Source organism: Poromitra crassiceps (assembly GCF_964638095.1).
Source record: "Poromitra crassiceps genome assembly, chromosome: 6".
NCBI lineage: Eukaryota > Metazoa > Chordata > Actinopteri > Beryciformes > Melamphaidae > Poromitra > Poromitra crassiceps.
In genome coordinates, this window is record NC_139627.1 from 5,457,201 (window position 1) to 5,471,428 (window position 14,228).

A 14,228-nucleotide genomic window follows, 5' to 3' on the forward strand; every position below is an offset into this window, starting at 1 on the left:
GTTTCACATTAGCTGGCCAGAGCTAGCTGTTCTTCTTTGTCTGAGAATAAAGCAAAGGGAAAATAAATAATCTCTGGAATGTTCCATCTTCCACTATTCTGGCTGCACAGCATGAATGTCCAATTGACCAAGTGGAGCAAGCGGGCAGAACCATGGAGTTCTTATAAGCCAGTGTGCGAAACAAAGTGCTATTGTGGGCGTCATTGATTGGCTCTGCTTCAGATCTTCAAAGATGTGTGTGTGTGTGTGTGTGTGTGCGTGTGTGTGTGCGTGTGTGTGTGTGTGCGTGCACGCGTGTGCGTGTGACATCCATTTTTTTTGAGAATGTGCTCATGTCTTGAATAGGAGAGCTGAAACCCAGATGTTCCCCATCTGCTAGTCTACTAATGGCTGCTTATGTAATTCACACTTTTCATAAGCTTTGGTTCGTCCAGATCAAATGAAGCACTGGTGTGACCATAGGCTTCTCTGAGGTGAACTACATAATTGCAATTATATACTGCTGTACATCAACAACAACTATACAAGGGATCCGGATGTTGGTCAACAAATGGCTTCGACAGACTTCCGGGTTACGATTTTAAAAACACGATTTCAGACGGACAAGCCCGTCTTTATTGTCACACGGTTACACATCAACACATGCACGGAGGGCCACAACACACACATGCTGACGGTGGCCGGTGAAATTTGTCCTCTGCATTTAACCCATCCTGGCTTTGTCCTTTCCTCCGGGGGGCAGGCCAGGAGCAGTGGTCGCTTTCTCGTACAGCGCCCGGGGACCGACTTTGGATGTTGTCGTCACTGGTCAGATGACGATGACGATCTGATCTTCTGCATGTTTTTAATGGGGGGGGGGGGGGTTATATACGGAGGAACCCCCCTGGGGGAGCACGGGGAGAACATGCAAACTCCACACAGACAGAAAGGCCCTTACGACGAGATACCCCACCTGGGCAGTAGGCACTGAAGATATGGGGGGGAACACAACCACAGCGCCCCAGGCGAGAATCGAACTCAGGACCTTCTGACTGCGAGGCGACAGCTCTACCACTGAGCCACCGTGCCCCCACTGAGCCACCGTGCCCCACTGAGCCACCGTGCTGAAACCACGCCCTCTTTGAACTCTAACTACTCCTTCATACTTTAAGCTAGATACTCAATTTAAACTTTAAACGAGTGTCCACTTTTAGGACTCCATCGCCTTAATTCAGCGTTAATTTATCTTTCGTACTGTTTGAGAAATCGCAGTTTAAGTGTTATGCTTTTTTCAGCCTTTATAATGGGACCTTATGGAGCCAGCCTTGAGTGTGTCTCACTCTAGCAGGCTGTTCTTTTTACTAAATTCACACATTTTAAAACATATATACATAGGAGCCTTGAGCTACTTTGCTCTCACTCAGAATGTCAGAATATAAGCGATCTGATGTATAGTTTTTGAGATATTAATGTTTGTTTGGCACAACTTTTCAGCTTTATTTCACACTAGTTAACTGCTGCAGCAGCACCCGGAAGTGCTTTTTTGTTGACATGTCACGCTCATTCGTCCAGCAATAATAATAAAAAATATATAAATATAATAAATAATAATAATAATAAACATAAATGTGATAAAAACAGAATACCTTTATTGTCCACATAGGATAACCTACCTGTCAAACAGGTTAGAAGTCACAAGAATCTTTTCTTTTCCATTAATTTTGCTACGATTTTCAAGATGTTGCATGTTGTATCTTAGAGGATATTCAATATTCAACATATTCAAATATTTCTCTAAAATAGCTGCTGCTAATGTTGCTATGTTTTTCGACTTAAACTCCTGATGACACTCATAAATTAGGAAAAAAAAAGTTTTTATGATCTATTGATTACAACTGAAAGTCACGTATAGTACAAAATGAGAATACAATGCAAAAGTCATTTTTCATAATAATGCTAAAATACTTAATCCAGAGAAACTGTTTGTCATAGAAAGTTTGTTGAGTCCACAGACTGACATGAGCTCTCAAGCTGTGTGCGTGTGCGTGTGTGTGTGTGTGTGTGTGTGTGTGTGTGTGTGTGTGTGTGTGTGTGTGTGTGTGTTTTGGCATTCACCAACAAAAGCGTATCACCTTCTAGATAACTTTTTGTCTTGTTTTCCGTGGGATGTTTTCTGCCAGATAGTGGGATAACATGAGAACTATGTCAAATCACTTCTCCATCTGTATTGCGATCATTCCTACACTCCCCGAAGGCTCTCACGTTAAATTCCCCGGTACCACAGATCAGAGAGGGATGTACACTCTCAAAAGCTTAGTTTAGCAGAACCGCATTCAATATTCCATCTTTTCCCCCCAAACTTGAAACCGTAACTCTCTCACACACTTCTCTCAGTTTTGCTTTGATGTCAGTAGGAAATCACGCAGTTCATTTCGTCCGCCAGCTCCTCCTCCAAGCGCCTAATGGACTGACTGGCGCCCCGGGCGATCAGGTCCGTGGCGGCGCTCTCCATGTCGTCCATGCTCATGTGACACGCTTCAGCGATCTCCCGCTTGGCAAAGTTCACAAACTTCGGGTCCCTGGCGAAGATGCCCAACCCCTCTGAGATCAAGATCTGACACGAGGCAGGAGAAACAAAGCAAAGATGTGACACAGTGTAGTCAGGCGTGTCCAAAGTCCGGCCCGCGGGCCAGAAGCGGCCTTTTGACCCATCTCAAGTGGCCCTCGGCCTGTCTCTCAAAATATAGACCAAATCACCGTGACGTCACCATGTAAACAACATTTACTTCCGGGTACCACTTCGGGAAGGCGGCAGATTTAAATTTGCGTGTTGTCAAATAAATGCTGTCAAACTCTCTTTGTTTTCGGCCGACAACTTTCAATTTCAATTTTTAAACGGTTGGTAAACATGCTTGTCCGACGTATCTAGCCTTTCTTCTGTGTTTGTTTTATGTAGTGTTAGCTAGCTAATAACGTGTGTTTACAACTGTCAAACTCGCTGTTTTTTTGCAGACTCGTTAACGTTACGTTACAGACAGAGGATACTGACGCCGCTCGGATACAGCTCGGAACCCGGATGTTGTAGCTGTAGTAAGCCTGTGCCGCCGAATCCAGAGTTCTCTTTGCTCATGTTTGCCCTTTGCAGAGGGAATTCTGAATAATCCAAATCTTGACCCGCTCTTTATGGTCACTGGACACCCAACAACACAACACGAACGAACCATTTTTGTCTTCTTTGTCTGTTTTTGTCTTCAACATGTCAGTTTGTGCCGTAACCAGCCGTAACCAGGGGTAACCGGAAGTAAATGTAAACATCCCCGCTGATTTGGTCTATACTATATGTGGTCCTGACCTCTACACAGTATTGGTTAATCAAGCAAGTTCATTTAGCATTTTTTCCATTCACCTATGATGACAGCACTATCATACAGTTTGTAGACAAGCACCAAGTAGGAACAACACAGGCAGAACTAGTGTTTTCAGATGGTAAACAAAATCCTCCGAGTACAATTGTAATATTATATGTGCGTGTTTTGTTTTTGTTTTTTTAATAACCCATATGATGCGAGAAGCAGCTGGTCGGCCCCCCGGTAATTTCACATTATCTAATCTGCCCCCCATTCAAAAAAGTTTGGACCCCCCTGGAACATAGTGATGTCTTATGTTTACATCCATTCTCTCTCTAACACACACACAAGCAGCATGAGTGCTTACTTGTTATTTGCCTTAAGGTACAGTTGTTGAATTTTGTTAGCTGTAAAATCTAACAATCACTGAGCAAAATTGAAACCCCCCCTGTTCACCACTGATAATCTATTTCTGTAATGCACTGAGGTATGTGGAGTTATTTCTTTATTTCTTCTGTCATGATAACATGGGAGGAGTGGCAGTAAGCCGACTTGGCTTTACGGTGCACTTAGGAGAATGAGAACGTTTTATATACATCACATTTGAAAGGATTTCTCTATCTATTTGACGGCTGGACCAAACTGCATGGGTAGAAGTGATGACCAAACACTTACAGTACAATACAGATGTCAATTAACAGCAAAATAACAGCAATGTGAATATCAGTTATCGGTATTGGCCAAAATTTTTATATTGAGAGGAAACAATGCGGTAAATCTATGATTTATGGGCTTTTGCAAATGTTTTGGAAATAAAGAAAGACATTACTTTTTGAAATTCGGTGTTTAGATGTGTTTTCCAGTATGTGCAAAATTTCACTATCATAGAAACTCGTTTTTAAACAGATCTTATCGACATCGGTAAATATCGGTTATCGGCCACAACAGTAATGTTAATATAGGCTATCTAAAATGTTCATATCGGCGCTGGCGCCTCCCTAGTTCCTCCCACGATCACTCACCGACTCGACCAGACTGTCGGCGCTGCCCTTCTCGAGGAAGCCCTGGCTGATGGGCGGCATCCTCACGCCGCTGTAGGTTTGGGCCTGCTGGACGGGGTTCCAGCCGGGCCGGCTCCCTGCCGGGAGGCTGGCGGAGCCGTCGGCCCACAGAGGCTGGGTGGTGCCGGTGGATTCGTCCAGCAGCATCATCGGGGTGTAGATCAGCTTGCCTCTGCGTCCGCCCGGCCTCGGCGGGTTGATGCTGGCAGCAGGAGTGGCTCTGGCTCCCCCCCTCGTGTTGGCCCAGGAGACGGACGACACCGAGGACACGCTGCTCCTCCGCGAGTCCAGACTGTGCTGGTTCTGACGGAGGACAGGAGAAAATGCTTTTTTTTTTTTTTACGATTGCTGTATACTTATGACAATTTTCTCTTAAATCTTCACACACACAAAGTCACCCACAACACACAGTTGGCAAAACAATTCATTTTATGCTCAAAATCACATATTAATTATGTGATTTTTTTTAATGCTCAAAATCACATAATAAACACCAACACTAATTTTCAAAATGCAAGAACACACACACGTGCGCACACACTAGACTCTATCAAAATTGTGTGTGTGTGTTCTGTGTGTGTGCGTGTGTGTGTGTGTGCGTGCGTGTGCGTGTGCGTGTGTGTGCGTGCGTGCGTGCGGTTTTACCTGTAGACGGGATCTTAGGGAGGAGTTCCCCTGGTAGGTGCCTGGGGTGGGCAGGTCATCAGCATCATCTGTGCTGTGTGGCCTCAGACACTGGAGGTTGAAGGAAGGTTTCCGGCCTGAGAACAACCAGCAGGGATGTGTTACGAAACAAGCCTCCATACATGACAGCAGCACCTTTCCTGATGGCACCATTATTACTAGAGCAGGTCTGGTAAGATCGTTTTAACCGGGGCGATTGAGCGATTTCAATCCCGTACAAATCAAGATTATTTGTGATTATTACAGTGCGTTGCGTCACCGCAGAGTAATAAGTTACCAGGCAAGTAATCTGCTGTTTTTCCACCTCCCACATCCTCTCTGTAAATTCGAGTACTCTCTGGATCGATGGTGGCGATTATGATGATGTCGCGCTTGTGTGCGATTGGTGCTTCTGGCTGTCCATCAGGAGGAGGCGAAGCTACGTTACGTGACGTGATGCTTCCCAGCGGGGGAAGTGAGTGCGTGTGATTGTTCCACTGTACGCCTCTGCCTCTGCTCTGTTGTCTCTGCTGTGTGTCTTTGTTCCTTTAGCCTGGCCTGTTTTTACTATGTTCAGTTTTACTATACGCACTCAGTCACTTTATGTTTTTGGCTCTTGCACAACAATCCACCTAGGTCTGGTATTTATATTTATGCATTTTTTTTATAAATCTTTGTGTATTTTAATTTGTCTACTGTGTGTTTATATTAACTGTAAGCAAGCTGCTGGTACCTGAATTTCCTCTGGGATCAATAAAGTATCTACCTACCTACCATGCAAATGGCCTTATAGAGGCCTTTTTTTTACAGAAAGTGTATGAAACCATAACCAAAACAGTCATACATTCTGTCATTGTGTTACTTATGGATGGTAGTATAGTGAAAATAAGTTGTGCCCCTTTTTGCTGGGGACCCCCTGGGATCCCCTCCAGGACCCCCGGGGGTCTCGGGGACCCCACTTTGAGAACCACTGATGTAGGCTACTAAATGACATCACTAAACTACCGTAAATTTCGGACTATAAGCCGCGGCTTTTTCCCCATTTTTCGGCCCTGCGGCTTATATAACGGTGCGGCTTATCTATGGATTTTTACAGCTAACGGCCACTAGGCGACCTCCTAAATCTATGGATTTTGGTACGAGAGACAGAACGAGAGCAAGACAGACAGACCCTGATTGGATGATGTTGCAAAAAATGTGCCTCGCAACCTGCTTGGAGCACTGAGCCACTACGCTCTCTCAGCCACTACTGTAAAACACCCTCCCTCCTCCCACCCTCCCTCGCTCCGGAGGAAAAATGGCGGCGATTGAGCCAGAAAGACAGTCTGAATGAAATTGAATGTAACGTTCCCAATTCTATGTATTACATTCTAAAAAAGTAACGGCAACATTTTGGAAGGCTAAGCCACACAACTAGCTCGTTGTAATCTAACATCATGCTTCAAAAGATGGCGAACTGGCTGTGTTACGACGATGAGGGTAAGGACTCAAAACGGTCTCTGCTGATAAACATTAAAACACCTGCGGCTTATAGTCCGGTGCGGCTTATGTATGTAACAAACATGCAATTTAGCTGCTGCGGCTTATATTCAGGTGCGCCTTATAGTGCGGAAAGTACGGTAGTCCTACAATAATAGCCCTGTCCTCCAGAGCCCAGATAGGAGAAAAGAAAACCCAGGATCAAATGTTTCTCACCTCTGGGTATGGGAGGAAGGATGCGTCTTCTGGAAAACCACATGTGCTCATTTCCACTGTGGCCGTTTCCGGTGTAGCCGCTAACCGTGCTTCCATTTCCATTGATGCTCCCATTTCCATTGATGCTGATGGTGCTGCCGTTCCCATTGTAGCCTGGATCACTGTATCCGTTCCCATTGTAGCCTGGGTCACTGTATCCGTTGCCATCGTACATGTTTCCAGTGTAGGCACCGGGGTTGCTTGCAGTGACACTCCCTCCACTCATGTTGGCGCCATTGTAACCATGGTCAACTAAGCCACTGCTGTCATGATTGCCATAGTGCATGTCTCCTATGTTGCTGGTTCTGTCATGATTGCCATACTGGGTTTCTCCTATGTTGCTGGTTCTGTCATGGTTGCCATACTGGGTTTCTCCTATGTTGCTGGTTCTGTCATGATTGCCATACTGGGTTTCTCCTATGTTGCTGGTTCTGTCATGATTGCCATACTGGGTTTCTCCTATGTTGCTGGTTCTGTCATGATTGCCATACTGGGTTTCTATGTTGCTGGCTCTGTCATGGTTGCCATACTGGGTTTCTCCTATGTTGCTGGTTCTGTCATGACTGCCATACTGGGTTTCTCCTATGTTGCTGGTTCTGTCATGACTGCCATACTGGGTTTCTCCTATGTTGCTGGCTCTGTCATGGTTGCCATACTGGGTTTCTCCTATGTTGCTGGTTCTGTCATGACTGCCATACTGGGTTTCTCCTATGTTGCTGGTTCTGTCATGATTGCCATACTGGGTTTCTCCTATGTTGCTGGCTCTTTCATGATTGCCATACTGCGTTTCTATGCTGGCTCTTTCTTGATTGCCATACTGGGTTTCTATGCTGGCTCTTTCATGATTGCCATACTGCGTTTCTATGCTGGCTCTTTCATGATTGCCATACTGCGTTTCTATGCTGGCTCTTTCATGATTGCCATACTGCGTTTCTATGCTGGCTCTTTCTTGATTGCCATACTGGGTTTCTCCTATGTTGCTGGCTCTTTCATGATTGCCATACTGCGTTTCTATGCTGGCTCTTTCTTGATTGCCATACTGGGTTTCTCCTATGTTGCTGGTTCTGTCATGATTGCCATACTGCGTTTCTCCTATGCTGCTGGCTCTTTCCAGGTTCTGTCCATGGTAGCCTGTCTCAGACGGCACAGGAATGACAGTCTCTGGATACACATACCTACAAATGAAAAACCAAGACTTTCAGCACAGAACTTCATAGCCACGTTCAGAATCATTCACTCATTTACTCACTCACAATTCCCCATATAGTATTTATCTACAGTATATAGTGAGCTATATGGGGAATGATCAAAAGGAGTTTCGGACACTACACAGATTTTTTCCCTGAAGATCATTGCGTCACTAGATACGTCGGGTATTCATGTGACGCAAGCAATCCGCGCCCACTATCACATAAACAACTGAGCTCGCGAGCAGATTGAGATGTCCTCAGGTAGTATTGATGTTGCATGTTTTGACTGCTAAATCCTAAATAAATCGTTGAAATTCTAATTACGTGCATGTGTGGTTTTGTCAACTATGGTGCTGTCTCCTAATAGCAAGCTTTGCTGGTCAAGTACCTCACAAGCTTGTTAGCTCACGAGCTAACGACTTTCTTCTTCTCCTTCGGTAAAGACAACCGCATTGCATTGTGGTATACCGGCAAAAATGTATGGTACATTCGCTGTTCACTAGAAATCGCCGTGCATTGTGGGTATTTTATAGTGGACTAAATAGTGAATCAAATTAACAGTTGAGAATTCAGACACTATAAAAAAAAATGGCGACACACTAAATAGTCCACATAGGGACCGATTCCGTACAGGGCTCATATCTTTTCTTCACATTTTGTATTATGCATATTTACCAGATGGGACAGCTATTTAAAGTCAATATATCACAAAATAAAAATGTCAATACATATCGTGTGGCAGAAAAATGAATCGCAATATTAAATTGTATTCACAAGCTCTCCATTGAAATTACATTATTTACAGTTTGTAATAACATTTCTAGTCATTACAATAATGTAATGACATTTCTAGATAGTCGACAAGGTGGTTATTTCTAGTTAAATTGTTGTTTACATCCTAGCAAGCGAATAGCATTGCATTTGCATCTCAGAAATATGCATAATTTTGCAGTCACAGACGACTTTGTTATCACGAAACTTTTAGTTATTACATCGTAGCGTGGTCGTATTGAATCATAAACTCGATATCAAATTATATTGTCAGATAAGCATATCGTCCCTTCCCTCCTCTGCATACTGAATCTCTCTCTCTCTCTCTCTCTTTCTCTCTCTCTCTCTCACCGTCTTGTTTGAGCCTTACCTGTCGGCTGTGCTCGTTGGCGATGCTTTGATGATTGCATCCACTTCACTGTAAAACACTTGATCAGCTTCTTCGGTTGTAACGGCCGCCACCGCTTCTTCACCGAGAAACTCTCTTAACTCTCTGGAGAAACCTCCGGTTATGCCTGGAGAAGGAGGGGGCGCCTCACTGATGGAGTCCACCCTGATTGTTGGAGAGGGGGGAGGACAGGCACGTTAGAAAATCATTAAAATATTCAAAACATACAGTACTGACGTAGACACACTTTCTCTGTGACCTTTTGCTATTGTCCAAATCTTAGAATAATAGTAAAGACATCAAAACCATGACATAGGCTACTTCAAATAGCCAAATGGAATCATGCAGTGACCAAAAAACGTTAAACAAATCAAAACTATCTTATATTTTACATTCTTTAAAGTAGCCACCCTTTGCCTTGACGGAAAGGCAAAAACTCCCCTTCCCTCTGAGGATGCAGAAGTGAATTGAAAATTTGTAGTTCCTCGAATGGCCACTAGGCGTTGGGGGAGGTAGGCATTCCTCCCATGTTAAAATGCCCGACTTTGTAACATGATTAAACATCTTTCCAGTTAGAGGCGAAACGCGGTTTTGGTCTAAATAGCTAATTTCACCTTTTCATAACAACTGTAGGGGGGTACATTTTTATATAACTCGCCCGTTTGGAGTAAAATAGATGACAGAAAAGGGGGTGATTGACAGATCGTCTGTCCAGTGATCACGCAGCTTTGCCGATCACGGACCAATAGCAGGCGGAGCTGCGGCTCTGGGAAACTCCCATCTCACGTGAGGTGTGTAAGCACTCAACCCATTCCCTCCTCCCACTCTGCCCACTCTGCTGACGAAAAATCAAGATGGTGACGGCCACCATTTGAACTCCGCCAGGAAAACGAAATTTAATGGGATAGCTACGTCCATATTATTTATGTCTATGAGTGCACACCAGGTCAAGAGTGTTAGTTCAACTTTTTAAATGTAATTCATATGAAATTGGACGAACAACGCGTTTCACATTATTGCTTCTTCCGGTTCGCTCTGGACTTTGCAAAGACATTCATACATAGGGATCAACTTCACGATTTATATTTGTCTGAAAACACATTTCAAGCATTTACTGTACGCATGAGCCTTCAGAACAAAATGGCTTTAAGAGAATGAAAAACATAGTAGGTCTACATTCAATCAGGTGGGTCCAAAGGGTTTGGTATATAGTGTATGAATTTAAATAGATAATGTGGTGAACACAGAAACTCACCTGATGGTCAGAGGCTCGGCCCTCACTGGCTGCTCCGTCACCACGCTGGCGACACCGCACAGCTGGGACTCGGGTCTCTGCTTCTCAGGAAGGCCCGTCACCTGCGTCGTGACCACGCCCCCGTCAATCTCTATCTCGGGCTCAGGCTCCACGAACGCGGTCACCTGCTCGATCAGCATCTCTATCGGCGGCATGGGGGTGCTGGTGGGCGTGTCCGGCGCCGAGGTTCCCGCCTCGCTCTCGAAAGCTTCATCCTCCATGTCACAGGCCATAGCCAGGTGCATCTCTGGAGCCAGGTCCTGCAGCATCCGGAGCCCTAGCTGAGTTCACAAACACACAAACACACAAACGTGCACGCACACACAAACATGAACGTAAGCGTACACAGCATACACACAAAAGAGTGTGTCCAATCGAGTCCAGCGGACACCCTCAAAGTATTTGCAGGGTTAAGACTGCAACCTAAATTGTGTTCACCTGGAGAGAAGCTGCCCTGTCTTTCCTTTTGGATTTCCTCTCTCTCTCCTTTCTCTTGCGGAACTTTTTAAAATAGTCCTGGATCAAGAAGCTGGCGTAGATTTTCCCACAAGTCACCGCATCCCCTGATGAGAAAAGTGTGGAAGAATGCGATTGGTTATGATGAAGTCGTCAACGATTCAAGACAATACAAAGTTGGAACTTCATGAAATCGATACCAGTTGCTTGGATGATGATCAGTCATCAATTTGTATTTTGTATTATGTTTGTATTTAGAAACACATTTTTGAAAGAGTATTCTCTTATGATACAGGCATGTTAGTGTCAGGAGCGACGAGCTCCAAAAAGTGGGCGTTTTATTGAATATTTGGAATGATTTCTCCTTTCACTAATTCATCCTCCTCGTGGTTCACGGCCAGGCTGCATTTCCCTGATTTACCTCTAGGGGGAGGAATGATTTCATTGAGCAGCTTGGGCTTTGTGCGCTTCCAAAGCTTCTTAATGATCACCTTCAGCTCTTCATTCTGCTGGTCAATGGGATCTGAGGGGAGAGACGCATACAGCAAATCCTTTGAGGAGAACAACACACTGATATCTCTGAGCCAGCCCTGTGCAAATGCAATGAATCATGTGCAGTGTTGGGCAAGTTACTTTAAAAATGTAATATACTAGCTAGATATTACTAGTTACTTTCATTTGAAAGTAATAAGTCACTTTAAAATATTACTGTGTGTGTAGAGTAACTCGCTACTTATTACATACAGACATCATTAGTAGGTCATTATTGTAAAAGAGAATGTGTTCTCAATAATCTATCTGGTAAAATAAAGGAAATTATGATGATGATGATGACATTACTTTCACCAAAAGAACAGCAGTAGCAGAATGACATCGCCGCCCGGGAACCATCCCGAAAAAATAATTTCAACCGTCTTCAGTGTAAACCATCCAAAATTCTAAATGTTATCCTTTTCCTTTGTTATTGTCATTTATATTTCGATAAGGAAATGATTGTATCTTTATTTAAATATGTGCTTCGATAAATAAATAAAAAGTAACTAAATTTGTACCTTGTGTTACTTGACAAAGTAACTGGTATAATATTACTGAAATCCTATTGGTAATAAGATTGTATTACTGAGTTACTGCTAAAAGTAATATCTAAAAGTAATATATTACATGTAATATGTTACTTTTGTAATGAGTTACCGGCCAACACTGATCATGTGCGTGCGTGCGTGTGAGTGTGTATCATGTGTGAGAGGCCTCACCCCCTGTCTTGATCTTGAGTGAGGTGCGCACGAGCGCAAACAGGGTGGCGTTGAAGGTGACGGTCCCATCGGGGTGCAGCGGCACATTCATGGCAACCAGGCGCTGAGGGAGAGAGAGAGAGGAGGAGAGAGAGAGAGGGAGAGAAAGAGAGGAGGAGATAAAGGAGAGAGAGGGAGAGAGAGAGGAGGCGAGAGAGGGAGAGAAAGAGAGGAGGAGAGAGAGAGGGAGAGAGAGGAGGAGAGAGAGGAGGAGAGAGAGGGAGAGAGAGGGAGAGAGAGAGGAGGAGAGAGAGGGAGAGAAAGAGAGGAGAGAGAGGGAGAGAGAGAGGAGAGAGAGAGGGAGAGTGAGAGGAGGAGAGAGAGGGAGAGAGAGGGAGAGAGAGAGGAGGAGAGAGGAGGAGAGAGAGGGAGAGAGGGAGAGAGGAGGAGAGAGAGGGAGAGAAAGAGAGGGGGGAGGGGGGATTGATTGGATTGGCAGTGGAAATGCAGGATGCAGTCCAGACCTGGGCAGCAGCTGGATGTGTTGACAGCTCACCGAGTAAAACAAACAATGTGTGGAGAAAGACTGAATATGCCAAATGTAAACATTTCTATTAGAAAGTTGACTTAAAGCATATTTGTTGGTTGCTGCACATTCAATCCCTGTCCACTGAATAATGGTCAGGTGGTTTAAATAAGAGCTTTCCCGGGAAACTGCTAATTAGTGCTAATTAGCTAAATTACTAGTGAGTGAGTGACCAGGTAAAACAGACGGTGTTTTGAACAGGAAGTCATAACACAACTGGGTCAAGTGGGCGGGGCTACATAAGGTGAATACACTCCTTTCCATTTGTTTTCAGTCGGTCCAAATTAAGATCTTGTATTTATTATGTATTTATGTTGTATTTATTCATTCTCATATATATTTGTATTGTAAAGAGAAAGTAAAACTTTTTTTTTTAATAATATAAGTTGATTGATGGACTTAGTTACACAACCACTAAAGTAAAATTTGTTCATAGCTACAGGTGCGCAGCATTATATGCGTGGGACTTACCTTGCAAGCCACACGATGAGGACAGAGTTTTCCAAAACCAAGAGGGGGCTGAATCCTGCGCAGCATGGTGACGACGTCGATGTGTTTTATTCGGCCCCTGCAACAAGCAGACAAACATCACTCAGACATTCACCATCATCAACAAGCAGACAAACATAACTCAGACAGTCACCATCATCAACAAGCAGACAAACATAACTCAGACAGTCACCATCAGCAACAAGCAGACAAACATAACTCAGACAGTCACCATCAGCAACAAGCAGACAAACATAACTCAGACAGTCACCATCAGCAACAAGCAGACAAACATCACTCAGACATTCACCATCATCAACAAGCAGACAAACATAACTCAGACAGTCACCATCAGCTACAAACAGACAAACATATCTCAGACAGTCACCATCAGCTACAATCAGACAAACATATCTCAGACAGTCACCATCAGCAACAATCAGGCAAACATATCTCAGACAGTCACCATCATCAACAAACAGACAAACATCACTCAGACAGTCACCATCAGCAACAAGCAGACAAACATATCTCAGACAGTCACCATCAGCAACAAGCAGACACACATATCTCAGACAGTCACCATCAGCAACAAGCAGACAAACATATCTCAGACAGTCACCATCAGCAACAAGCAGACACACATATCTCAGACAGTCACCATCAGCTACAAGCAGACACACATATCTCAGACAGTCACCATCAGCAACAAGCAGACAAACATATCTCAGACAGTCACCATCAGCAACAAGCAGACACACATATCTCAGACAGTCACCATCAGCAACAAGCAGACAAACATATCTCAGACAGTCACCATCAGCAACAAGCAGGCAAACATATCTCAGACAGTCACCATCAGCAACAAGCAGACAAACATATCTCAGACAGTCACCATCAGCAACAAGCAGACAAACATATCTCAGACAGTCACCATCAGCAACAAGCAGACAAACATATCTCAGACAGTCACCATCAGCAACAAGCAGACAAACATATCTCAGACAGTCACCATCAGCAACAAGCAGACACACATAT

At 44.2% G+C, this 14,228-nt stretch overlaps 1 protein-coding gene across 1 annotated transcript in view; it reads right to left on the minus strand.

The window, feature by feature from the left end:
• Positions 1-2,386: 2,386 nt before the first annotated feature.
• The window catches only part of cacna1fa (calcium channel, voltage-dependent, L type, alpha 1F subunit a), a gene marked incomplete at both ends in the record, with an annotated part of 35,405 nt that continues 23,563 nt past the window's right edge, over positions 2,387-14,228 (minus strand). The window contains 10 exons of the mRNA XM_083639278.1: positions 2,387-2,593; positions 4,349-4,690; positions 5,033-5,148; positions 6,746-7,959; positions 9,116-9,298; positions 10,389-10,708; positions 10,866-10,990; positions 11,305-11,406; positions 12,137-12,239; positions 13,173-13,269. Of these exons, the coding sequence (XP_083495404.1) occupies positions 2,387-2,593; positions 4,349-4,690; positions 5,033-5,148; positions 6,746-7,959; positions 9,116-9,298; positions 10,389-10,708; positions 10,866-10,990; positions 11,305-11,406; positions 12,137-12,239; positions 13,173-13,269 (2,809 nt within the window). The remainder of the gene's footprint in view (positions 2,594-4,348; positions 4,691-5,032; positions 5,149-6,745; positions 7,960-9,115; positions 9,299-10,388; positions 10,709-10,865; positions 10,991-11,304; positions 11,407-12,136; positions 12,240-13,172; positions 13,270-14,228) is intronic.